This window comes from Bos indicus x Bos taurus, chromosome 4 (assembly GCF_003369695.1).
Source record: "Bos indicus x Bos taurus breed Angus x Brahman F1 hybrid chromosome 4, Bos_hybrid_MaternalHap_v2.0, whole genome shotgun sequence".
NCBI lineage: Eukaryota > Metazoa > Chordata > Mammalia > Artiodactyla > Bovidae > Bos > Bos indicus x Bos taurus.
In genome coordinates this window covers 59648121-59675808 of record NC_040079.1, presented here as the reverse complement: position 1 = coordinate 59675808, position 27688 = coordinate 59648121, and the positions used below count along the sequence as shown (strand labels likewise).

Sequence of the window (27688 nt, the reverse complement as noted above, 5' to 3'; positions counted from 1 at the left end):
TCTGTTTGTATTTTTGAATAATATAAAGAATTGTTTTATGCTTTAAATTTTAAATTATTGGTATCATACTGAAGGTAACTTAATTTTTTCACTCAAAGTTATATTTTCAAGATAAATGATAGGTAATGTCCCATGGCATGAACAAAACAGTTGATTTTTTAAAACACAGTTGATCACCATTTTTCTGCTGACAAGCAATGAAGTTGTTTCCCCAATTTTTGTATTATAAATAGTACTGTCATAAATATCCTTGTTCATATATTTATGTGACCCCATTTGAACATTTCTCTAGAATAGAATGTAGGGAGCTGTTGGGTTGTATCTTTAACTTTACTAGGAGTTGCCAAACTGCTTTCCAAAGCATTTCTTTTAGCCTAGTCCCACCAGGCTTCCCTGGTGGCTCAGAGGTCAAAGCGTCTGCCTCCAATGCGGGAGACCCGAGTTCAGTCCCTGGGTTGGGAAGATCCCCTGGAGAAGGAAATGGTAACCCACTCCAGTATTCTTACCTGGAGAATCCCATGGATGGAGAAGCCTGGTAGGCTACAGTCCACGGGCTCACAAAGAGTCAGACACGACTGAGTGACTTCACACACACACAGTCCTACTCACAAAATAGAGTCCTCTTCCCTTCTTTTTACCCAGTACTTGTCATAGTACGGCTTTGTTCTTCAGCCACTCAGTCATGTTCGACTCTGTGACGCCATGGACTGCCAGGCCTCCCTGTCCCTCATCATCTCCCGGAGTCTGCTCACTCATGTCCGTTGAGTTGGTGATGCCATCCAGCCATCTCTTCCTCTGTCATCCCATAGGCCTACTGATGCTAACTGGATGGAGGGTGAAGGCGTGTGGATTTCATTTGTATGAAGTCCTATGAAACCCTAGTCCACTAGTCCATAACTGCTTAATTTTCTATGCTGTCTGTTGTTAAAGAGATGTTAGTAAGACCGGTTTAGTATGATTGTGCTTCCCAGTGGCACTAGTGGCAAAGAACCCACCTGCCCATTCAGGAGATGTAAGAGATGCGGGTTTGATCCCTGGGTCAGGAAGATCCCCCAGAGGAGGAAATGGTAACCCATGCCAGTATTCTGGCCTGGAAAATTCCATGGACAGAGAAGACTGGCAGGCTACAATCCATGGAGTCACAGACAGTCGGACATGACTAAGTGTCTGAGTACAGTATGATCAAACTAATCACTTTTCCTTTTATTGCTTGGGCTTATTACGTTTTGTCTGAAAGCACTTCCTCTAGTCATATATTATAAAGGTATTCTCTTTTATTTTCTTTCAAAAGTTAGAAAGTTTTGATACTCATTTTGATTAAAGTGGATTTAACTTATGGATTAATTTTGGAAGAAATTTGCTTTTATTAGCATACTGTCTATCTCCTCCATGTGAACAATATATTTTCCCATTTATTAGAATGTTTTTTAACCTGTTTAAACAAACTCTTATAATTTCTTCCTCAAAGTTCTTATATATATTTATATGACTCACAATTTTATGTCTATCATAAATTGTATCTGTTTTTAAGAACTTCTACTCTTTATAACTATTTATGTATAATTCATTGAGTGTTTCCTGTATAGAAAGTTTTCTACTGAGCTTAATTTCTGCAAATACACTAGATATATTTATCAGTGTATTTCCTGTTTTTTATTATTAGCAAAATTAAGTATCAGAGAGATTAACTTGAGGATTGTATATGACTAATTGTACAACCTGGATTTTAACTCAGTTTTATCTAATTCTTTACCTTTTGCTAAAAGCCTTTCCTTTTAAATCAGCTAATGTTTCTCTGATGTATGTCACCTTGTTTCGCAGTATCTTTTTATAGTAAAAACAAAAATCTCATTGTAGAGTCTCTATGTGAAAAAAGCATTTATTCCACCAAGTAGAAGTTCCTTCATGTCAATTAGCTGATTCATCTGGATAGACACATTTATGGAAGAGAAGACGTGTATAAAAGAAATGTTTCTCTGGCAGTTATCTTTAAATCAACTCTTAAGGAAAACACCTGTTCTAATTGCCAGTGTGTTTTTTCTCTTGCTCACTACTTTACTTGTGCTAAGAGGGTTAGTCCTCCCAGCAAGACAAACAGCTTCTAGAGATAAGGCCCAGAGGTCCAACTGCAGGGCAGGTGCTCCAGTGAAAAATGAGGATGTAGATGAACTTTCTAATACATTGTAAGTTTTTTTTTAATTGAGATATAATTGACATAACTTTATATGGTGGCTCAGATGGTTAAGAATCTCCCTGCAATGTGGGAGACCTGGGTCTGATGCCTGGGTTGGGAAGATCCCCTGGAGAAGGGAATAGCTACCCACTCCAGTATACTTGCCTGGATATTTCCATGGACAGAAGAGCCTGGCAGGCTACAGTTCATGGGGTCGCAAAGAATTGGACACGCCTGAACGACTTTTCACTTTCATGCATTGGAGAAGGAAATGGCAACCCACTCCAGTGTTCTTGCCTGGAGAATCCCAGGGACAGAGGAGCCTCATGGGCTGCTGTCCCTGGGGTTGCACAGAGTCGGACACAACTGAAGCGACTTAGCAGCAGCAGCAGCAGAACGACTTTCACTCACTCCCCATTAATTTCAGGTGTACAGCATAAGGATTCGATATTTGTATATACTGTAAATTGATAACCACAATAAGTCTAAGTGAATGCTAAGTGAAATAAGTCAAAGATAAATACTGCATGTTTCACTTATATGTGAAATCTTAAGAAAAAAGGAAACAAAGCCTAAGTCCCTAGTTACAGAGAACAGATTAGACTGGCAGTTGTCAGAGGTGGGGAGTTAACGTCCCTTATCTAAATAATTACAAATATTTTTTTCCTAGCAATTTTCAAATAGTATTGTTGTTGTTCAGTCGCTAAGTCATGTCCAACCCTTTGTGACCCCATGGACTGTAGCACGCCAGGTTTCCCTGTTGTTCACTATCTCCCGGAGTTTGCTCAAATTCATGTCCACTGAGTCATATAGTATACAATACAGTATTATGGACTATAGTCACCATGCCATAACGACACGTCCATGACTTACTTATCTTATAACTGGAAATGTATCACTTTGACTCCCTTCACCCATTTTGCCCACCCTGTAACTCGCCCCCTCTGACAATTGCCAGTCTAATCTGTTCTCTGTATCTATGAACTTAGGTTTTTTTTTTTTTTTTTTTTAAGATGCCACATGTAAGTGAAACATACAGTATTTATCTTTGACTTATTTCACTTAGAAAAATGATGCAGTAAACATGGAGGTACATATATCTTTTCAAGTCAAGTGGTTTCATTTTCCTCTGGTAAATACCCAGAAGTGGGATTGTGGCGTCATATGCTAGTTCTACTTTTAATTTTTGAGGAACCTTCATACTATTTCCTATAGTGATTGCACCAATCTACATTCCCACCAACAGTGCAGTAGAGTTCCCTATTCTGCACATTTTTGCAATCACTCTTAATTTTTTTATCTTTTTATGATCATCAATGGAAACAGGCGTGATGCATTATCTCATTGTGGTTTTAGTTTGGATTGCCCTCAGAGATGTTGAGCATCTTTTCATGTACCTCTTCTCCATTTTTCTTTTAAGGAAATCTCTACTCAGGACTTATGCCCATTATTTTTCCATTGGATTGTTTGGTTTTTTCCTGTTGACTTGCATGAGTTCTTCATATATTTTAGATATTTACCCCTTATCAGATACATGATTTGTAAATTATTTGTACATCAGTTTTTGTCATTCAATATGTCGCTTTTCCATCTTGTTGGTGATTTCCTTTGCTGTTCAGAAGCTTTTTAAAGTAGTCCCACTTGTTTATTGTTTTATATTTGTTGCCTTTGCTTTTAGTGTCAAATCTAAACAGTCCCAGAAAGACCCATGTTAAAAAGCTTACTGCCTATGTTTTCTTCTGGAAGTTTTATGGTAATACTTTCAAAGTTTTGATTGTTTAATTTCCTTCTCTTTCATTTGTCATCCATACTAACTCATCTAGAGAGATCTACCTAAAATCTAGTTTTTATTCTAGTGCAAGAAGGAAGAGAGAGGCTAGAAGGGAGAAACCTATAGTGGGACTGTCAAGCTCAAATCCATTCTTTCTCTAATATGTTCTGTTGGGTACTTTCACTTCCAACACCGAGGCCAGATCCTGCTTTTCTAAGGCTTCTATCTGGTCTCTTCTCATAACTGGGCAATTCCTCTTAGGATTGTAACAGTTTAGTTTCTAGGAGTGGTTCTGGATGGTCTTGTGAGTCCCAGAGCTCAGTTGTAGATGTCTGGGACTCTGTAACTCTACTTTTGTGCTAGGGCAGCCTGATGCTGTGGCTTCGGTGAACATCCATTCAGGACATTATGGGAACACAAGAATTGATAGTGGAACATGAACAATTATTATCTCTGTTCTTCCCTTTTTTTTTTAAAAAAAAGATGATACAAGTATCTCATAGTAGGCATGAAATAAATAGCCGTAGATTGACTGCAGTTTGTAAAATAGGGCAAGGAAAGAAAGATGGGCTTAGATTTATTTGCATTGTGGGAGGAAGAAAGGGACAGTATCTCTATCTTTGAAGAGAAAAGTGGGCAGTTAGTTTTAGTTTACAGATATATTCTGACTATTGCTTCAGGCCCTATTATGATTAAAATAGCCACTGCATTCATTTAAAAAGTATGTATTAAACACATTTTACATACCATGCACTGTTCTAGGCACTGATGATGAATAAAACTTAAAATACTATGAATAAAACTTAAAATACTATGAATAAAACTAAAATACAATCAGAGGATGCCTACTCCTCTGATGCATATGTTCTCATGGGCGTGGGTGGAGACAGGAGATTTTTTTTTAAATAACAAGGTATTTATTTTTCAGATTGAAGTAAAGACTCCAAACGAAATAAGTGAGGTAATGTGATAAAGATTTGTGAGCAGAGTGTGGTAGGCAGGCATGGCTATGGAGCTCAGTCTGCTAGGCTAGCCATGTAATTTAGGTTCAAGAATGGGTCAGAAATATGACTTGACTTGTTTTAAATTTCCAAATAAACAGATATAGAGGAAATAAGGCTGCAGGAGAGTGGACACAGTTTCCAGAACTGGGGGCCTATGACCCTTCTTCTCCAATTATGTGTGCCCCAAGAAACAAACTTATACTCCTCCTCTAAGGTACCGAGTTTGGGCTACTCAAGCTTAATGTCTGAGTTCTGGGTCTTTACACTGGGATTGTGCCAGCTCTGGGACAATCTGCATCTCTCTGCAAGGCCCCGGATGTCCATCTGTGGTCAAGATTGCTGTAAAGCATCAGGAAGTATCTTTCTTAAGGGGTGATATTCATGCCAAGCCTGAAGAATAACAAGGAGGCAGATCATAGCACTGCAGCAAAAGGCACAACCAGTACAAAAGCCTTGAAGCATGAAGAACTTGGTGTGATAAGTGACAGAAGGGAATAGGAGAGTGAGATGGGGCATTGGGGGAGTATCAGATAGGATGGTAGAGGTTGGCCACAGCCATGTCGGGAGTCTTTTAAACCATGATAGGAATTGGGATTTTCTTCTAAGTACACAGAATGCCATTGTTTTAACCCAGGGTCTATGAATTTGTATAGGAAGAAAGTTATAACTGTATGACAATAAAAAAGTCACATTATTTCAATGAGACTGTAGACAACAAGCCATGCTAGTTTAAATAATATCTGTGTTTGCGTTACAGGTAGAAATGATAGATATTTCCATTTATTGCTATTATTGCAATGATCTCAAAATGTCATTTATGATAATTGCATTAATTATAAATTATAGTAGTTATTAGCGCTTATAGTATATCTTGTTATTTTACACATTAATAAAGGTGCCAGTGAACTACAGCCTGTGGACAAAATCCAGGTTGCCACCTAGTTTTGTAAATGAAACTTATTGGATTACAGCCATGCCCATTCATTTATGTATCCCAGTTGCAACAGAAAATTTCTTCCCTTGCAATGCTTAAAATAGTAACTGGCTCTTTTTTTTTTTTTTTAAACTTTACATAATTGTATTAGTTTTGCCAAATATCAAAATGAATCCCCACAGGTATACATGTGTTCCCCCTCCTGAACCTTCCTCCCTCCTCCCTCCCCATACCATCCCTCTGGGTCGTCCCAGTGCACTAGCCCCAAGCATCCAGTATCGTGCATTGAACCTGGACTGGCATCTCGTTTCATACATGATATTTTACATGTTTCAATGCCATTCTCCCAAATCTTCCCACCCTCTCCCTCTCCCATAGAGTCCATAAGACTGTTCTATACATCACTGTCTCTTTTGCTGTCTCATACACAGGGTTATTGTTACCATCTTTCTAAATTCCATATGTATTGGTGTTTTTCCTTCTGGCTTACTTCACTCTGTATAATAGACTCCAGTTTCATCCACCTCATTAGAACTGATTCAAATGTATTCTTTTTAATGGCTGAGTAATACTCCATTGTGTATATGTACCACAGCTTTCTTATCCATTCATCTGCTGATGGACATCTAGGTTGCTTCCATGTCCTGGCTATTATAAACAGTGCTGCGATGAACATTGGGGTACACGTGTCTCTTTCCCTTCTGGTTTCCTCAGTGTGTATGCCCAGCAGTGGGATTGCTGGATCATAAGGCAGTTCTATTTCCAGTTTTTTAAGGAATCTCCACACTGTTCTCCATAGTGGCTGTACTAGTTTGCATTCCCACCAACAGTGTAAGAGGGTTCCCTTTTCTCCACACCCTCTCCAGCATTTATTATTTGTAGACTTTTGGATCGCAGCCATTCTGACTGGTGTGAAATGGTACCTCATAGTGGTTTTGATTTGCATTTCTCTGATAATGAGTGATGTTGAGCATCTTTTCATGTGTTTGTTAGCCCTCTGTATGTCTTCTTTGGAGAAATGTCTATTTAGTTCTTTAGCCCATTTTTTGATTGGGTCGTTTATTTTTCTGGAGCTGAACTGTAGGAGTTGCTTGTATATTTTTGAGATTAGTTGTTTGTCAGTTGCTTCATTTGCTATTATTTTCTCCCTTTCTGAAGGCTGTCTTTTCACCTTGCTAATAGTTTCCTTTGATGTGCAGAAGCTTTTAAGGTTAATTAGGTCCCATTTGTTTATTTTTGCTTTTATTTCCAATATTCTGGGAGGTGGGTCATAAAGGATCCTGCTGTGATGTATGTCAGAGAGTGTTTTGCCTATGTTCTCCTCTAGGAGTTTTATAGTTTCTGGTCTTACGTTGAGATCTTTAATCCATTTTGAGTTTATTTTTGTGTATGGTGTTAGAAAGTGTTCTAGTTTCATTCTTTTACAAGTGGTTGACCAGATTTCCCAGCATCACTTGTTAAAGAGATTGTCTTTAATCCATTGTATATTCTTGCCTCCTTTGTCAAAGATAAGGTATCCATATGTGCGTGGATTTATCTCTGGGCTTTCTATTTTGTTCCATTGATCTATATTTCTGTCTTTGTGCCAGTACCATACTCTCTTGATAACTGTGGCTTTGTAGTAGAGCCTGAAGTCAGGTAGGTATATTCCTCCAGTTCCATTCTTCTTTTTCAAGATCGCTTTGGCTATTCGAGGTTTTTTGTATTTTGATACAAATTGTTAAATTATTTGTTCTAGCTCTGTGAAGAATACTGTTGGTAGCTTGATAGGGATTGCATTGAATCTATAAATTGCTTTGAGTAGTATACTCATTTTCACTATATTGATTCTTCCAATCCATGAACATGGTATATTTTTCCATCTATTAGTGTCCTCTTTGATTACTTTCGCCAGTGTTTTATAGTTTTCTATATATAGGTCTTTAGTTTCTTTAGGTAGATATATTCCTAAGTATTTTATTCTTTCCGTTGCAATGGTGAATGGAATTGTTTCCTTAATTTCTCTTTCTGTTTTCTCATTATTAGTGTATAGGAATGCAAGGGATTTCTGTGTGTTGATTTTATATCCTGCAACTTTACTATAGTCATTGATTAGTTCTAGTAATTTTCTAGTGGAGTCTTTAGGGTTTTCTATGTAGAGGATCATGTCATCTGCAAATAGTGAGAGTTTTACTTCTTCTTTTCCAATCTGGATTCCTTTTCTTTCTTTTTCTGCTCTGATTGCTGTGACCAAAACTTCCAAAACTATGTTGAATAGTAATGGTGAAAGTGGGCACCCTTGTCTTGTTCCTGACTTTAGAGGAAATGCTTTCAATTTTTCACCACTGAGGATAATGTTTGCTGTGGGTTTGTCATATATAGCTTTTATTATGTTGAGGTATGTTCCTTCTATTCCTGCTTTCTGGAGAGTTTTTATCATAAATGGGTGTTGAATTTTGTCAAAGGCTTTCTCTGCATCTATTGAGATAATCATATGGTTTTTATTTTTCAATTTGTTAATGTGGTGTATTACATTGATTGATTTGTGGATATTGAAGAATCCTTGCATCCCTGGGATAAAGCCCACTTGGTCATGGTGTATGATGTTTTTAATGTGTTGTTGGATTCTGATTGCTAGAATTTTGTTAAGGATTTTTGCATCTATGTTCATCAGTGATATTGGCCTGTAGTTTTCTTTTTTTGTGGCATCTCTGTCAGGTTTTGGTATTAGGGTGATGGTGGCCTCATAGAATGAGTTTGGAAGTTTCCCTTCCTCTGCAATTTTCTGGAAGAGTTTGAGCAGGATAGGTGTTAGCTCTTCTCTAAATTTTTGGTAGAATTCAGCTATGAAGCTGTCTGGACCGGGGCTTTTGTTTGCTGGAAGATTTTTGATTACAGTTTCAATCTCCGTGCTTGTGATGGGTCTGTTAAGATTTTCTATTTCTTCCTGGCCGAGTTTTGGAAAGTTGTACTTTTCTAAGAATTTGTCCATTTCTTCCACGTTGTCCATTTTATTGGCATATAATTGTTGATAGTAGTCTCTTATGATCCTTTGTATTTCTGTGTTGTCTGTTGTGATCTCTCCATTTTCATTTCTAATTTTATTGATTTGATTTTTCTCCCTTTGTTTGTTGATGAGTCTGGCTAATGGTTTGTCAATTTTATTTATCCTTTCAAAGAACCAGCTTTTGGTTTTCTTGATTTTTGCTATGGTCTCTTTTGTTTCTTTTGCATTTATTTCTGCTCTAATTTTTAAGATTTCTTTCCTTCTACTAACCCTGGGGTTCTTCATTTCTTCCTTTTCTAGTTGCTTTAGGTGTAGAGTTAGGTTATTTATTTGACTTTTTTCTTGTTTCTTGAGGTGTGCCTGTATTGCTATGAACTTTCCCCTTAGGACTGCTTTTACCATGTCCCACAGGTTTTGGGTTGTTGTCTTTTCATTTTCATTCGTTTCTATGCAAATTTTGATTTCTTCCTTGATTTCTTCTGTGATTTGTTGGTTATTCAGCAGTGTGTTGTTCAGCCTCCATATGTTTGAATTTTTAATAGTTTTTCTCCTGTAGTTGAGATCTAATCTTACTGCATTGTCGTCAGAAAAGATGCTTGGAATGATTTCTATTTTTTTGAATTTACTAAGGCTACCTTTATGGCCCAGGATGTGATCTATCCTGGAGAAGGTTCCATGTGTGCTTGAGAAAAAGGTGAAATTCATTGTTTTGGTATGAAATGTCCTATAGATATCAATTAGGTCTAACTGGTCTATTGTATCGTCTAAAGTTTGTGTTTCCTTGTTAATTTTCTGTTTAGTTGATCTATCCATAGGTGTGAGTGGGGTATTAAAGTCTCCCACTATTATTGTGTTATTGTTAATGTCTCCTTTCATACTTGTTAGCGTTTGTCTTACATACTGTGGTGCTCCCGTGTTGGGTGCATATATATTTATAATTGTTATATCTTCTTCTTGGATTGATCCTTTGATCATTATGTAGTGACTGTCTTTGTCTCTTTTCACAGCCTTTGTTTTAAAGTCTATTTTATCTGATATGAGTATTGCTACTCCTGCTTTCTTTTGATCCCTATTTGCATGGAAAATCTTTTTCCAGCCCTTCACTTTCAGTCTGTATGTGTCCCCTGTTTTGAGGTGGGTCTCTTGTAGACAACATATGTAGGGGTCTTGTTTTTGTATCCATTCAGCCAGTCTTTGTCTTTTGGTTGGGGCATTCAACCCATTTACATTTAAGGTAATTACTGATAAGTATGATCCCGCTGCCATTTACTTTATTGTTTTGGGTTCGAATTTATACACCATTTTTGTGTTTCCTGTCTAGAGAATATCCTTTAGTATTTGTTGGAGAGCTGGTTTGGTGGTCCAGAATTCTCTCAGCTTTTGCTTGTCTGAAAAGCTTTTGATTTCTCCTTCATACTTGAATGAGATCCTCGCTGGGTACGATAATCTGGGCTGTAGGTTATTTTCTTTCATCATTTTAAGTATGTTTTGCCATTCCCTCCTGGCTTGAAGAGTTTCTTTTCAAAGATCAGCTGTTATCCTTATGGGAATTCCCTTGTGTGTTATTTGTTGTTTTTCCCTTGCTGCTTTTAATATTTGTTCTTTGTTAATTTGATTAGTATGTGTCTTGGGGTGTTTCGCCTTGGGTTTATACTGTTTGGGACTCTCTGGGTTTCTTGGACTTGGGTGATTATTTCCTTCCCCATTTTAGGGAAGTTTTCAACTATTATCTTCTCAAGTATTTTCTCATGGTCTTTCTTTTTGTCTTCTTCTTCTGGAACCCCTATGATTCGAATGTTGTAGCGTTTAATATTGTCCTGGAGGTCTCTGAGATTGTCCTCATTTCTTTTAATTCGTTTTTCTTTTATCTTCTCTGATTCATTTATTTCTGCCATTCTATCTTCTAATTCACTAATCCTATCTTCTGCCTCTGTTATTCTACTATTTGTTGCCTCCAGAGTGTTTTTAATTTCATTTATTGCATTATTCATTATATATTGACTCTTTTTTATTTCTTCTAGGTCCTTGTTAAACCTTTCTTGCATCTTCTCAATCCTTGTCTCCAGGCTATTTATCTGTGATTCCGTTTTAATTTCAAGATTTTGGATCAATTTCACTATCATTATTCGGAATTCTTTATCAGGTAGATTCCCTATCTCTTCCTCTTTTGTTTGGTTTGGTGGGCATTTATCCTGTTCCTTTATCTGCTGGGTATTCCTCTGTCTCTTCATCTTGTTTAAATTGCTGAGTTTAGGATGTCCTTTTTGTATTCTGGCAGTTTGTGGAGTTCTCTTTATTGTGGCATTTCCTCACTGTGTGTGGGTTTGTACAGGTGGCTTGTCAAGGTTTCCTGGTTAGGGAAGCTTGTGTTGGTGTTCTGGTGCGTGGAGCTGTATTTCTTCTCTCTGGAGTGCAATGAAATGTCCAGGAAAGAGTTATGAGATGTCTATGGTTTTGGGGTGACTTTGGGAAGCCTGTATCTTGAAGCTCAGGGCTGTGTTCCTTTGTTGCTGGAGAATTTGCTTGGTATGTCTTGCCCTGGAACTTCTTGGCCCTTGTGTGTTGCTTGGTTTCAGTGTCGGTATGGAGGCGTTTGATGAGCTCCTGTCAATTAATGTTCCTTGGAGTCAGGAGTTCCCTGGAGTCAGGGTTTGGACTTAAGCCTCCTGCTTCCAGTTATCGGTCTTATTTTTACAGTAGTTTCAAAACTTCTTCTATACAGCACCATTGGTAAAACACCTACATTAAAGATGAAAAGTTTCTCTACTGTGAGGGTCACTCAGAGAGGTTCACAGCGTTACCTGGAGAAGAGAAGAGGGAGGAGGGAGTTAGCGGTGACCCAAATGAGATGAGGTGGAATCAATAGTGGAGAGAGTGGGGTAGCCAGTAGTCACTTCCTTATGTGCACTCCACAACTGGACCGCTCAGAGATGTTCACGGAGTTATACAGAGAAGAGAAGAAGGAGGAAGGAGACAGAGGTGGCCAGAAGGATAAAAGGGGGGAATGAAAAGGAGGGAGACAGATCCAGCCAGTAATCAGTTCCCTAAGTGTTCTCCACCGTCTGGAACACACAGAAATTCACAGAGTTGGGTAGAGTAGAGAGGGGTTAGGGAGGAGACACAGGCGACCTGGTGGAGAAAAAGGAGAGTCCAAAGGGAGAGAGAGCAGTCAAGCCAGTAATCTCGCTCCCTAGTGAAAAATGGGTCCTGAAGATTGGGTTCTTAAAGGTACAAAATTGGTAACAAATACATAGAAGCAAAAATTAAAAATCTAGAGTAGAGTTTGGAATTTCAAAAATACGATGTTAAAGAAAAGAAGGAAGAAAAGAAAGAGAGAAAAAACAGACAAAGAAAAACAAATAAGGTCGCGAAAATTATAAAGAAAATACAGGTACAAGATCGATAACTAATACCAAAAAGCAAAAATTAAAAATCTAGAGTAGAGTTTGGAATTTCAAAAATACAATGTTAAAAAAAAGGAAGAAGAAAAATAAAGAGAGAAAACAAACAAACAAACAAAAACAAACAATGTCGCAAAAATTATAAAGAAAATATAGGTACAAAATTGATATCAAATACCAAAAAGCATATATTAAAAATCTAGAGTAGAGTTTGGAATTTCAGATATACAATGTTATATAAAAGAAGAAGAGAAAGAAACAGAGAAAAAAAAAAAGTCACAGAAATTTTAAAAAAGACTATAGGTACAAAATTGATAACATATACCAAAAAGCTAAAATTAAAAATCTAGAGTAGAGTTTGGAATTTCAAAAATACAATGTTAAAGAAAAGAAGAAAAAGAAAAAAAAAAAAACAAGGTCAAAAAATTATAAAATATATATATATGAAGTTTGCTGAAGAAGAAAAAAATAGGGTCTTTTTTTTTTTTTTGCAAAGTAATAGGTTATAAAAGTGAAAATTAAAGGAACAATAGAGGACTTAAATTTTTTTTTTAATTAAAAAAAAAAGAAAGAATGATCGTAAAAATAGTAAAAATATATCTAGGACTTTCTCTGGTTTTGTTGTGAGTATTGTGGGTTCAGTTCATTTTTGGCTAGTTCCTTGGTCCGACTTATATTTCTCAAGATCTATAGGCCCCTTCCTATGTAGTCCATAGTAACCACAGGGTTTTAATCTCCGAGGCGTTTCCCTCTGTTATAACTTTTTCTGTTTGCTGGTCTCTTCAGTGTCTGGTTTCCGCCCTGAAACAAAGGGGACGGTGGAGGATACTGTTTTTTTGTTTTTTTTTTTAGGCTCACTTGTTCAGTCGCGCTGTGGGGAGGGAGGGAGGGATCCTGCAAACAAATAACACTGGCGTGCGCTTGAAATGCCTCAGCCACACTGGGTCTGCCCCCGCTCACAGCGCGTGTAGCCTCCCTGCCCACACTGCTCAGGCTCTAGGTTGCTCCACCGGGAACCATCGGAGGCCGGCCCTAGGCTGCATGTACCTCCCAGGTCCAAGCCGCTCAGGTTCAGGCACTTGGGTAGTCCTCAGAGGCGCAGACTCAGTTGGGCCTGCATTTTGTGCTCTTCCCAGGTCCGAGCAGCTCAGGTGATGAGGTGTTTGGCGAGCGCCAATGCTGCGACTTATCGCCTCCCCGCCACTCGGTTATCTGGGTGTAAAACCGGCGCACCTTCTCAGGCAGATGTTGACCGTCCAGACCCCCAAGAAGTTTTAGTTAGCAAAGAAGCCTGCTTACAGTTTTATAGATAATGTCTCTCTGGGGCTACGATTGCCCCCTTCCGGTTCTGGCTGCCTGTCACCGGAGGGGGAAGGTCTGCAGCCGGCTATCTCTGTTCAGTCCTTTGTTCCGTGCGCGGGCCTGGCGGTGTCTTAGGTTGGGGCTGGCTTTTCACGTGGTAGATATCCCATAGTCTGGTTTGCTAGCCCAAATTATTTCGCTCAGATAGCGCTCAGGGTATTCAGGCCAGATTCTTACTCTAAGCGATGCAGCCCGCACCACGCCTCCCTGTCCAGCCCCTGCTTGACAATGGCGTGTGCAGGCGTCTGCGCTGCTTCTCCGCTGGGGGAGTTACCTTAGGGCTCGCAATCTGCGAGTTTTACTTGTTTATTTATTTTTTCTCCCTGTTAAGTTGCCCTCTGTGCTTCCAAAGCTCGGCACAGATTCGGCAGTGAGAAGGTTTCCTGGTGTTTGGAAACTTCTCTCTTTTTAAGACTCCCTTTCCGGGACGAAACTCCGTCCCTCCCTCTTTTGTCTCTGTTTTTGTCTTTTATATTTTTTCCTACCTCCTTTCGAAGAATTGGGTTGCTTTTCTGGGTGCCTGATGTCCTCTGCTGGCATTCAGAAGTTGTTTTGTGGAATTTACCGACGTTTAAATGGTCTTTTGATGAATTTGTGGGGGAGAAAGTGTTCTCCCCATCCTACTCCTCCGCCATCTTGGCTCCTCCCTCTCAGTAACTGGCGCTTGATGGAAAAAGTTTGCTGATAAAAAAGAGGGCAGGAGGAGAAAGGGACGACAGAGGATGAGATGGTTGGATGGCATCATCGACTCGATGTACATGGGTTTGGGTGGACTCTGGGAGTTGGTGATGGACAGGGAGGCCTGGCGTGCTGCGGTTCATGGGGTCACAAAGAATTGGACATGACTGAGCGACTGAACTGAACTGATACTGAAAAAGTAGCATATGTATTACTATGATACAGTTCAAAAACTTGGATAACTATTGGTTTCTTTGCAAGCTTCTGTATTTTATTTTATGCATTTAAAAATGTTATTTGTAGAAGTGATCTGTAGGTTTCACTAGACTTCCAAAACATCCATGAAAGGGGGCAAAAAGAAAAGAGATTCTTTAAATCTCTGCCTTACAGGATCTCAGGCAGGGGAACCTAATGGCCTGAACTGCATTTACTCTGCCTGAGCTTCTGTTCCCGCTTCTTGATCTGACAGATTTTTCGTATTTCCAGTACCCAGTACCCAAGCTGCCTCTTCTTTGTGAATGATGTATCGAGTCCTTACCCAGTGCCAGGCAGAGCCTTTATTAGCACTGTCTAATTTTATCCCATGACAACACCATACGGTCTAGGTGTGACGATCTTCCTTATAGCAGTGAGGTGGGCTCGGAGGAGCTGTCATGCCCATGTATTAATTGACCGGATGTTCACTGAGCACCTGCTATGTGCCAGGCTCTATGCCAAATGCCCAGGTGACAAAGCTGTCAGTAGTGATGCCGAGGTTTGGATCAGTCCCATCTGATACCAGTGTTAGGGTGGCTCACATCACAGCAGGTTGTGTTCGAGATGCCAGACACCACACTGTCTCTTTGAAACCAGCAGCAAGCTCAGTTACTCTTCCTTTTCTGGTGTTTCCATCCCATTTTATTCAGTAGCTCTCCCCTCCATCATAAAGGTTTGCGTCTCGTTCTCACTCCATAGTCTGTTGTCTGCATTGGCTTTGCCTAGAGTAGGCCATAGCGTCTGTATTTTCCTAGCTGTAGCAGCATTCCTGGGCTTCCCTGGTGGCTCAGTGGTAAAGAATCTGCCTGCCAGTGCAGGAAATGGGGGTTTGAACCCTGGGTCGGGAAGATCCCCTGGAGAAGGAAATGGCAACGCACTCCAGTATTCTTGCCTGGGAAATTGCATGGACAGAGGAGCCTAAGGCTACAGTCCATGGGGTCACAAAAGAGTCAGACATGACTTACGTGACCAAAGAAAAACAAGCAGCATCCTTAGTGATGCTTGTCAATGCCACTGGAATGGCCCTTTAAAATCTTTTCTTTTTTTACAAGCATAAGCTTCTTTCCTGTAAGTGCAGCTCTCTTCTCCAGCACTTTGTGGATTTCTGAGACCACTGAGATTTGCCCTTCACAATCCAGGTTTAAACATTTACACATGCCATCTGATTGGGGGTTATGTTAAAATTGATAGCAGGAGGGGCTGGCAATGAAATCTCTATCTCAAATAGATAGAAAAAAAGGACCATAGGGGAGGCCTGATCTATGTGGTTTACCCTAGCTTGTGCAAATCTTTCTGTCCAAAACCATGGAGATTGCTTTCTCCCCTAGAAACATAACCAATGTTCATTAGCTGGGGTGGGCAAATACTCACAATATCAGCCATTTTTAAAAATTTCTTTTCTTTTTTTTCATATGTTGTAAGTAAAAAGCATTGTTGCCCAGTTGTTACTGGATCTACCTGGACATCAGCATTTTATCAGTTTATACACACATAATATATTCCATCAATTTGGATTCATAGTGCAATACTATTATGCAACCTACATTTTTTATGTGCTAACTTAAAAATAATGCAGGAGGCTGCATATTAGAAAAGAGTTTTTGGGGGGTCTTAAGATTTGCAATTCAGAAGACACAGGTTTGGGGTAAACACAAAAGAATATTCCAAGGAAGAGAGTCAGGAGCTTTTAAAGACAAAAGCCACAAGGTTGTTAAAAGTTGCCTGGAGAGGACTTCCCTGGTGGCGCCGTGGATAAGACTCCATACCTGCCAATGAAGGGGACAGAGGTTTGATCCCTGGTTCAGGAGGAATGCACATACCATGGAGCAACTAAGCCGGTGTGTCACGACTACTGGAACGTGTTCGCTGTAGGGCCTGCAAGCCACAGCTACTGAAGCCCATGTGCCTAGATCCTGTGTTTCGCAACAAGAGAATTCACTGCAATGAGAAGCCCGTGCATTGCAACTCCAGAGTAGCCCCTACTCTGCACAACTAGAGAACGATCCCACTCACAGCAGTGAGGACCCAGCGCAGCAAAAAAAAAAAAAAATGCCTGGTGAGAATTGTCACTGACTCACCTGAATCAGAAAATATTTGTCCTTACAGAATCCCAGGTTGTTTTAGAATAGGGTTCCAAAAAGTAGATAGACCGTCACAAGTTATTTTAGGGGAAGGGTTGAGGGTGGATGAGGCCTGTGGACTTCTTTGTATAATAGTAATAATAATGGTGATGATAATAACAATGATAAAAGAGAACCGCCTTTTGATGACCGGGCAGGATCATTCCAGTGCTCTCTGTTGGTGAAGTTTAACATTCTCCTAGATGGCAAAAGGGAAATGGTTGCAGGGCCCAGCTCCAATATGCAGTTGGGCCAAGAATGTTGGATTTCGGGTTAAGAGACAGTAAATGAATAACTAAAGTATCTGGGCTTGCTTTTAGTTGTTTTCTCTCTGTTATAAATGATGCCTCGGTGGACATCTTTCATAAAATGTTTGCCTTTCTGGTGTTTCCAAAGGAAAAAACTTCATAGAATTTGATTTTGATTTTTAAGGCTTTTGCTAAACATTATGAAATCACCCATGAAAAATGTGTCTTTGTTCATTGTCCTGCAAGTCATGTGTAGGAAGAAAGGCACAGATTTTTGTCACAGAGCTTATTACTAGTTTTTCAGTTCTTGGGTCTCTCTGTTGGATTGTTAACTTGGAGACAGGAGATGCTCCCAGCCAGGAGTCTTGTGGTTGGAATCCGGGGTCTAATATAGTGAATGCCAAGCCTTGCAGAGATGGAAGCAGCTGTGTACTGCTGCAACCCTCCACCACCTTGCCCAATCTCTTTAACTTACTCTCCATTCTAATTCACTGCTGCTGACAGATTTATTTCTCTGAAACATTCCCTCCGTCATAATGTTCAAAAGTCTTAAATGTTTTCTCTTTGTTTATTGTATTGAGATGTTGCTAGTGCTTACCCCACTGTCTGTATTACCAAAATTATCCCTGTCACCTTCTGTGCTCAAGGGAACTGACTACTCTGACTTCAAGGTTGATTCACCATCTACATCAGTTCAGTTCAGTTCAGTTCAGTCGCTCAGTCATGTCCGACTCTTTGCAACCCCATGAATTGAAGCACGCCAGGCCTCCCGGAGTTCACACAAACTCATGTCCATCGAGTCGGTGATGCCATCCAGCCATCTCATCCTCTGTCATCCCCTTCTCCTCCTGCCCCCAATCCCTCCCAGCATCAGAGTCTTTTCCAGTGAGTCAACTTTTCTCATGAGGTGGCCAAAGTACTGGAATTTCAGCTTTAGCATCAGTCCTTCCAAAGAACATCCTGGGCTGATCTCCTTTACAATGGACTGGTTGGATCTCCTTGCCTTCCAGGGGACTCTCAAGAGTCTTCTCCAACACCACAGTTCAAAAGCATCAATTCTTCATCTCTCTTCTTTCTACACAGTCCAGCTCTCACATCCATACATGACTACTGGAAAAACCATAGCCTTGACTAGACGGACCTTTGTTGGCAAAGTAATGTCTCTGCTTTTGAATATGCTATCTACATAGTGACCTTTTATTATTTCTTAACAGATTGGACTCAATCAGTTTTTTCTCTAGGATGTTAGAAGGACAGAGACATGGATTGGGTTCTACCCTGAGTTTTTGGTCCTAGGGCCCGGACCTAGGACTGGCAAAGGTAGTTGTGTCTCACTCTTGCCATATGAAATTGGCTGAGAAAGCAAGCATCTTCCCTGGCTTTCTAAAAGGTGCCTCTTTCCAAGCAGCAGTGAAATCTAATAGTGCCTGTTCCTTTAAGATAAGCATGCTCTTTTCCAGAAAACATTGTTCTTTGTCTCCTACAAGCAGTTGATGAAAACGAAAAGGGGGACAGGCATTCTCCTCTGGCTCTCCCCTGGGATCACTACATCCCATAGATTCCCTGGGCTCCTGAGGACTGTCTACCAGCTTTTCTCCATTCCTTTTACCCAGATCTTATTACAGGTAGAAAGAGAACAAAGCGTTCTGATGGAACAGGCCCTCCCCTATCATGGTCTGTGTTTACATAGGACAGATAGGTAATTAGCTAAATATTCCTTATCACCTGTCTTGTCTATCTTCTTTTGCTTTGGGGAATTGTGTGAATGGTACATGGTGTTATGAAAAATAAATTGACTAAAGAAAGACAATAACTGAGAATAGAATCTAGTTAGTGGCATGAAAAAATAGTGGAAAGAAGTCACATCCAGATCCTTCCGTCCATGGATGATGATGAATTGCTCAAGCTATATGGAGCTGGGGCGTGGGGCTGGGAAGGAACATGGTCCTTGATGGTAAGGACCCCAGGGAAGTCTGCAATATTAGTTATGTGAAATGTGCTTTTAGAAGAGTTTGCCACCCTTTCTTTCTTATTCTTTTTCCCCACCGCACCTCTCAGCCTTTTTCTCCTGGCCTTTGGGGGTTCAGGTTTATTTTAGGGTATTTCTATCCTCCTCCTCAAATGTTAGACCTGTAGTCCTCTGTCTAGAGGCATTGCTCTGTAACCTAGCAACCGGCATGTCATATGTGGTCCTCAGTTATTTCCCTCAGCCCAAAGATTTGAAGATCATGCAAATGGACACATAAAGGATAGAAAGGATCAGGTTTACAGTGAAAAATCAGCCTCTGTGATGACTGAGTAATGGATACAAAGAACAGCGTTATTTCCTAGTATTATTTCCAAAGTAAGGACCCCATCACATCAGGGGAGAGAGACAGTGACAGACAAAGGCAGAACCAGAGAAAAGGTCCTGGAGCTGCCTGGACTTGCGGGGTCTGGTCGTGAGTGCCCCCTCCCCCTCTGACCTCCTGCTTTCCTTTCTCAGTCACAGGAAGGGGGTAGAATTTGGAATTTTTGACCAGGGAATAATTCTTAATATTGCCTGGCTACATAGAAAGTTGGCCTACTGAGATAAACAAATTTCAGAAGGCAAAATATGACAACAGTGACATTTTCCTGAGGAATCTTATTATCTGATCCACACAGAGGCCGAGTCACTGAGCTGGTTCTGTGAAGAAGCACAAAGACATCCTATGGAGATGCTTGTGAATGTCAGGGGCTAGTACAGTCTGCCACTGCTGGGTGGCAGGAGCTGTGACAGCGGGGTTTAGCGGCTTTCACTGGGCCCTTGTCATTCTTCCCGTACATTGTGTGCTGTTACTTTAGGACATTCTCTGCAGAAATGTTCTTTCTGCTGCTCTCTTCTTCATTTGTAAGGAGCTGCCATTAGTCTTGTTTGCCTTACTTTATTACCTTGAAATTCCAAACACTGACTCTAAATGTGCTGCATGGTCTTATGAATTAGACCGGGATGATTCTAAACTTTACTGTGCATCAGAATTATTTGCAAGCATAGTGAAAATGTAGCCGCTGAGGCCCCTGAGTGTGTGCTTGGCGGGCTGGGGAGTCCCAGAAATCTGCATTTTAATACTCAGAGTGATTCTCAAGCCAGTGTTATGAAGATCCCATGAGAATCAGGGATTAAAGACTGATTTCCCAGAGAGGGGCATGGGACAGTTTCTTGGCTCTGTGAGTTGATGAATACATTCTTTAGTTTTGCAGAATCCCCCTCTCTGTTTGGAGGGAGGGAGTTCACTTTTTTTTGTTGTTGCTGTTCCTTCTCCCACATGCTTTTCTTTAAAGTGCATATCTTTTAAAAATTTTATATATTTTTTAAAATTTAAAATTTAATTTTTTTCTTTGGCCATACCACAAAGCATGTGGGATCTTAGTTCCCCAATAAGAGATCAAACTTGTAATCCCTGCATTGGAAGTGCAAAGTCTTTTTTTTTTTTTTCCCCTTAATCCCTGAACCATCAGGGAAGTACTCCCGTCACGCACACACACATGCTTTTATAAGTCATTTAATGATGTTCCTTGTCTGGCCTGAGAAAAGTGCCTCTATTGAATGCTGCTGGATTGATCCTGTTGAAATCTGCTTACCAAAGGTCACTGACATAACCTGTTGATCAGACAAAGCTGGCTAGAGTATTACTCACTTCACTAAGGAAGAATGGATCCATGCCAGCTGGGGCAGAGTATCAGCGGATGGAGGTGAATTGGTCAGGGTAAGCTGGAGGGAATGGACAGGAGGTAGAGGGAGGCAGGCAATGGGCAGGATAAGTAAGTAAAATCACACACACACACACACACCGCTTGCTGGATGCTTGGAGGACTGCATCAAAGAAGTCCCTTCTGAAACAGATGTAGAGGCCCGAGAGTATGATAAAAGAGTGGGTGCCAGGTCCTCAGCCTTTAATGTGGAGCATGCTGTGTGCCAGACCTCCCCTCAGCCGTGCTGATCTGCTGATGGAATAGGTGAATGGTTGATAGCATTTGTTATCCCGCTGGATATGTGCTGCTGACTTCCTGAAGTCTGAGACTCAAGATCACCTAGACGGACTGTTATTTTTACTGGCTGGATTACATATAGAGACTGGCTCAAAACAAGTAAGCATATGCAGCAATGTGCTTTTCGGATGTTATTTTTGCACTTAATAATAAGCAGCTAACTTTTTTCATGAGCGTTTGCAAGGTGCCATTCTCTGTCCTAAGCACTTTAAATGGATTATTTCAGTTAATCCTCAGAACAGCCTTAGGAGACGGGTGCTATCCTTATTTTACACATGAACAAGCTGACACAGAAGGTAGCTATGTCACTTGTACCAGATTCCCCAGGTAAGAAGTGAGATGTGGATCTAGTTCAGACTATCCTAGCCGGAAACCCAACTCATCAGTGATGCCCTACACTGTCTGGATGAGACTTATGAAATAAGAATAAGTCCAAGCCTTTTCCTGTGTTTACATCCCAAGTTCGACTTCCTTGGAGAGCAAAAGGCGTCATCATCAGTCAGTGGCACGAGAGGTGGCATCCAGGGGATTTTCTTGATGGAAAAGTCTACGAAGCAGATGTCTACCATTGGCTCTTTCTTTGAGTTTGATCTACCCTTCTGTTGGGACCTTAAAGTTTTTAATGCATATATTTGTGGCTTTTCTATTTTTTTTTGTTGTTGTTTATCTATTGTTCCAAAATACTAAACACTGATTAAAAAATGTATTTTGGGTATAAGGAAGAGACAGAAAGCAAATCAGCTGCCGATTGAGAAGGGATGCGTGCTGCTCTCAATGTAACAATCCCATTTTGAAAGAATTCTAGGCCAGGCACAGCTCATACGTCACATCTGGTTCTTGCTGCATTCTCTAAGCAATGACTTGTTCTTCCCATTTTAGATTGGAGTGGTTGAATAGCTTGCACTGAGCTTACAAGGTGGTGTGAGTCAGATGGAATTTGAACCCAGCCCTGCCTGTCAGTGGTTTTGACACTGCTTTTGTTTTAAATAAACAACCCTCAAGACTCTCTTCAGAGTACTCATTCTTGGATCCCAGAAAGTCAGGAGTCTGTGTGGAAGGAGTCAACATGGAGGTCAATTGCTTGAGGTCACCCCAGCCATAATTCCACCCAGTGCCTCATGTCCAGGACATCCTGGAGAGCACCTGGGAATCTGCAGAGCGTTTGTTAATACCGCACTTACTTCTTTGCTCTCATGTATGGCAATCAGATGATGAGCTCGCCCCTCTAACGAGGAATGCAAGGTCTAAGTTGTTTACCTTTTCCAGAGGGAGCACAGCCTCTGACGTCATCTGCCTCCACCCTGAGGGGTTTGAGTCCCCCCTCCCCCTCCTTGATGTTGGGCAAATAACTTATCCTCTTGGCAGCTTTGGTTTCTTATCTTTAAAGTGAACATAAGATTGTTATGATGGTTAAATAACCATTCCAACAAAACCCCAAATCCCTCACCACAGTGCCTTTCAATAAATGTTAATTTACCGCTTTTATTAGGAGTGCTTCATCACCACTACTAATTTTCACGAGGAGAGATTATTGCTAAACCCTCCAGGCCTCTTTATACCCTCTTTTCCTGCTTGATTTGTTACTTGGGAAGAATAAACTAGGCCCCCTTTTCCTCTTGGGAAGGAACCCGACTTGGGTCTTAACCTCAACAGGTATGCTAATCTGAGGGCTTCGTTAGTTGCCTGCTGGTTATCATTCTCAGCCCTGTGTTCCATAATCACTAATAAAGGAGATATTTTAGGTTTTCACCTTCTGACTCCTTTATTTCTTCATTCATATAAAACCTGAGCAGGAAAGACATAGCTATCTATTTGGCTTCCTTAATATTCTATAATGAGTATTTTTGGTTTTCCTCTCCATTTCTCTTAGAGGCATAGAATTTTAGAGTTGAAAGATTTTTTAAAAAAATACTGAAATTCATTTCACCATCTTATAACTGAACCGGGCTGCCCAGTGGTCATCCAGCCCTTGCCTACACACTTCTGGTAATGAAGACCTTGCTCTCTCAAGAGGTGGCCCAGGGTGTCTGGCTGGGGATGCTCTAAATTGGGCTGAAATTGCCCGAGGAAAGTTTGGATCTAGCAGTGTGGAGCTTTCAGGCCTGCTGAACTCAGTGTAAAACGTTCAGATTAGGATTTCTTTGGGAGAAAGTACTGGCCTGAGGCCTGCTCGCTTTCAGATAATTGTTCTAGAAAATTCATTTTCCAATAAGTCATCAGAATTGGCTGAGGGCGAGAGTGAGTATTCTGTGTTTATGGCATCTCATTCTGAGAAATTTCCTACTACTCCAATGTGCCTGCTGCATCCTGAGCAAATTCTAGCTTGTGGCTTGTCAGAAATGGTGCAGGAGATTGACCCACAAGGCACTTTATTAACCTCCTGGCTCAGTGCTCCGGGGTGGGGGATGCGGTGGTGTGACTCCCAGAAGGTCAACTCCTGAAAGCTGAGCATGGTGCGTACTCTGGTGGCAGAAGAGGAAACTGCCAGTGAAATTCTCCTTTGCATGCCAAAGATGCTAAGTGAAAGCTTCACAACACTCACTTCCAATATACTTGCTGAGTGGAGATGGACCAATTTGGAATCTGCTCATATATGCTGTTTGTTCTTAACTTCAAGGCAACGTTCAATAGAAACCAGCAAATGTTAAGAAACCAGAAACCAGATTCCTTCTTAACTTTTTTTTTCCCAAAAAAGAGAACAACTTTATTGAGATAATTCACAGACCAAAAATTCACCTGTTAAAGTGTTCAGTTTGTTGCTGTTGTTGTTCAGTTGCTCAGTCATGTCCAACTCTTTGCAACCCCATGGACTACAGCACACCAGGCTTCCCTGTCCTTCACCATCTTCCAGAGCTTGCTCAAATTCATGTCCATCGAGTGGGTGATGCCATCCAACCGTCTCATCCTCTGTCGTCCCCTTGTCCTCCTGCCTTCAATCTTTCCCAGCATCAGGGTCTTTTCCAGTGAGTCAGTTTTTTATATCAGGTGTCCTAAGTATTGGAGCTTCATATCAGTCCTTCCAATGAATATTCAAGGTTGATTTCCTTTAGGATTGACTGGTTTGATCTCTTTGCTCTCCAAGGGACTCTCCAGAGTCTTCTCCAGCACCGTAGCTCAAAGACATCAATTCTTCGGTGCTCAGCCATTTTTATTGTCCAGCTCTCACATCCCTATATGACTACTGGAAAAACCATAGCTTTGACTATATGGACCTTTGTAGGCAAAGTAATATATCTGCTTTTTAATATGCTGTCTAGGTTTGTCATTGTTTTCCTTCCAAGGAGCAAGTGTCTTTTAATTTCATGGCTGCAGTCACCATTTGCAGTGATTTTGAAGCCCAAGAAGATAGTCTCTCACTGTTTCCATTGTTTCCCCATCTATGCCATAAAGTGATGAGACCGGATGCCATGATCTTTGTTGTTTGAATGCTGAGTTTTAAGCCAGCTTTTTCACTCTCCTCTTTCATCTTCATCAAGAGGCTCTTTAACTCACTGGCTTTTAATTCTTCAATTTGTTGGATTTCACTATATTCACAGATTTCTAAAATCATCACCACCATCAATTTTAGAGCATTTTCATCACCCCTGAAAAAAAATTCCTGTGCCGGTTAACACTCACTCCCAAATCCTCCTCCATCAGCCCTTTGAAACCATTAGTCTGCTTCCTTGTCTCTATGGATGGACCTCTTTTGACAAATGGAATCATAAAATACATAGCTTTTGCATCTCAATTCTTTCACTTAATGTTTTCAAGATCGTGTGGTAGCATGAATCAATACTTTGTTTCTTTTAATGGCTTAGTAATATTCCATTGAATGGATTTACCATGTTTTGTTTATCCAGTCATCTGCTGATGGATATTTGGGTTGTTTATACCTTGGCCGTTATGAATAAAATTTCTCTGAATATTCAGGTACAAGTTTTTGTATGGTTATGTAGTTTCGGTTCTCTTGGGGATGTATGTAGGAATGATTTTGCTGGATAATACTCCTTTTAATAATCTTTTAAACTTGCTTGTTTTGATTGCTATCCTTGTGTCCCATGTATCTATTCTCTGGGTTCATATTCGCTTCCTCTGTATGGTATGCTGTCCATGATGATAGAAAGAAACAGAACAGAAATAGACTCACAGACACCAAAAGCAAACTTATGGTTACCATAGGGGAAAGGGAGGAGTGGGGGGATAAATTAGGAGTTTAGGATTAACATGTATACATTACTACATATAAAAATGGATAATCAGCAAGGACCTACTGTATAGCACAAGGAGCTCTATACAATATTCTGTAATAACATATATAGGAAAAGAATCAGAAAAAGAATATATGCATATGTATAACTGAATCACTTTGCTATACATGTGAAACTATCACAACACGATAAGTCAGCTATACTCTAAAATAAAATAAAAATTAAATTAAAAAAAAAGAATTGAAGGGGGAAATAAAGTTAATGCATCTGCTGCTGCTGCTGCTAAGTCGCTTCAGTCATGTCCAACTCTGTGCGACCCCATAGACGGCAGCCCACCAGGCTCCCCCGTCCCTGGGATTCTCCAGGCAAGAACACTGGAGTGGGTTTCCATTTCCTTCTCCAATGCATGAAAGTGAAAAGTGAAAGTGAAGTCACTCAGTCGTGTCCGACTCTTAGCGACCCCATGGACTGTAGCCTACCGGGCTCCTCCATCCGTGGGATTCTCCAGGCAGGAGTACTGGAGTGGGGTGCCATTGCCTTGGGACCCAGATTAAAGTCCTTTGTAGAAAGAATTAAAAATTATTCAAGTGACAATAGACCGAATCATATGAATGCATATTATTTATATATAGACTCTCTGCTAGGTGATATGTGCCTTTGTGTTCTTCTTTCCCAAGCTTCCACTTGAAGATTTACAGTTTTTTTTTCTTCTTTTCCAGAATAGAAATGAAATAAAAAATGGCACTATCCTTCGATTAACCACATCTCCGGTAAGTTGATGCTTGTTTGTGGTTCTGTGATTTGCAGTTTGTTATACGTGATTATGGGATATTAAATTTTCAAGGTGACTCATGTGAAACAAAAGATTTTTGGAGTGTTCCCCTATTCTGGAGTAGCAGGAATGCCGCCCTTTGATTTCCTGGCACAGAAAAGGAAGTTTTTGTTCCAGGTTATGTGCAAGTAAATTCACTTTAAAGTTTGAATTCCGTGGTCATATCAACAATTCTCATAACATAGATAGGATAACTCTACCCTGCGAATCGGTTTTACCTACCTACCCACAGATCCACCTAAGACTATCTGAACAAACAAAGGGAACACAAGTAGAGACAGCCTGTTAAACTTCCCTTGAAAGTCAAAAGGCGTGTGTCTGTGTATGGAAGAGTGAAAAAGTTTAAGTATTTCCTAAGGTTTGGTCAGTTATTGTGACGATTCATCAAATATAGTTTAAGAAATATTTGCCACTTCTGTTGTTTCACTGACAGCTGATTCTAGAAAAAAACCCTTTCAAGTTTTCCAAATAAAAACTGCTAAACAAAATGCTACAATATATTTAGATTACTGTAGCCAACTGTATTGCTTAACTTGATCTTTCTTACTTGCTTATGGAGACTTTGGGTAGTAACATTAGCATATTTAAACTATGTTTTTTTCACAGTGCATTTTATCACTTTCCTAAAAAATAATCTGCACAAAATACACCAAGTGTTACTATTTTCACTCTGCATATGTGATGAAAACTGTGTCTAGCTCTCATTTTCAGTTTCCACTGAAGCCATGTGCTAGGCTAAAAATAAATTTAAAAATTGGGAAAAGCATCTGGCTAAAATTAAATTGTGGGTACTGTAACCACCACAAATTCTTCTTGTTGAAAATTACATTAGAGAGGCTTACAAACACCTAAACATTTTACCCAGTAACATCTTGAGCGTAAACACAGTGATGGGCTCAATAGAATACGCTGCTGGAGTTGGCTAAACTGGCTTTTGGTACCTTCTTTCCCACTAAAGGGAAATTACCATTCACACTCCTTTTTCAGTGACTCCATGTTGAGCCAAGACATTTTTGTCTGCCTTAGCACTGACCTTACTTCAGTTAGCATGAATTCACCTTAATTTGACTTTTAGAGACCATGGTTTCATTTGGGTTTTGTAGTTCCTATATATCCTGTTGAAATTATTCATCTGGTTGATGGGAAGAAAGAGTATACCTTTTGTTTCATCTCAGAATTAGAAAGACGCCATTTTTTTTTTTTAATCTACGCCTTGGCTTCATGAACAAAATTTCTGCAGTGCCAAGCTACTGCTTGCAAGAAGGTTAGTGTTTGTCAGGGTGAAGTTTCTCAGCATCCAGAAAGCCAATGTGCTGACACTGTGGTGTGACTTGGCCTCACTGGGGACACTGGAGCTTGTGCCCTTCGTGTACCCAACACAGTGAAGGGAGACGTGCAAAAACCAGTGCACAAAAACAACACCATACAATAGAGTCCCCCTGCAAGAGACTAGTTTACATTTGCCAGAGAATAGTGGTCCCCAAAGTTGAATCACTGGTAGAACTTTAAAAATGCTGATGTCTGGGCCTTCAAAGAGAAGCTGAATAATGACATCTTTCTAAGATGTCAAGGGTCCAAGCTCCTGCACTTTAAGTAAGCACTTTATGGTTTGACTGTAGCCATGGAGTCTAGCATTGGGAATTACTCTATAAGCAAGACATATTGGATCTTTAAACTTTGTTTGTTGCTGGTAGATTTTCTTTTTAAAGATTTTGTGTTTGAC

General features: G+C 40.3%; 1 protein-coding gene across 9 annotated transcripts in view; it reads left to right on the top strand.

Moving 5' to 3' along the window:
• ELMO1 (engulfment and cell motility 1) overlaps positions 1-27688 on the top strand; it is a 589784-nt gene that overhangs the window by 160931 nt on the left and 401165 nt on the right. For all 9 annotated transcript variants that reach the window (XM_027539543.1, XM_027539544.1, XM_027539545.1 and 6 more), the window contains one exon: positions 25853-25903. In XM_027539543.1, coding sequence (XP_027395344.1) covers positions 25853-25903 — 51 coding nt within the window. The remainder of the gene's footprint in view (positions 1-25852; positions 25904-27688) is intronic.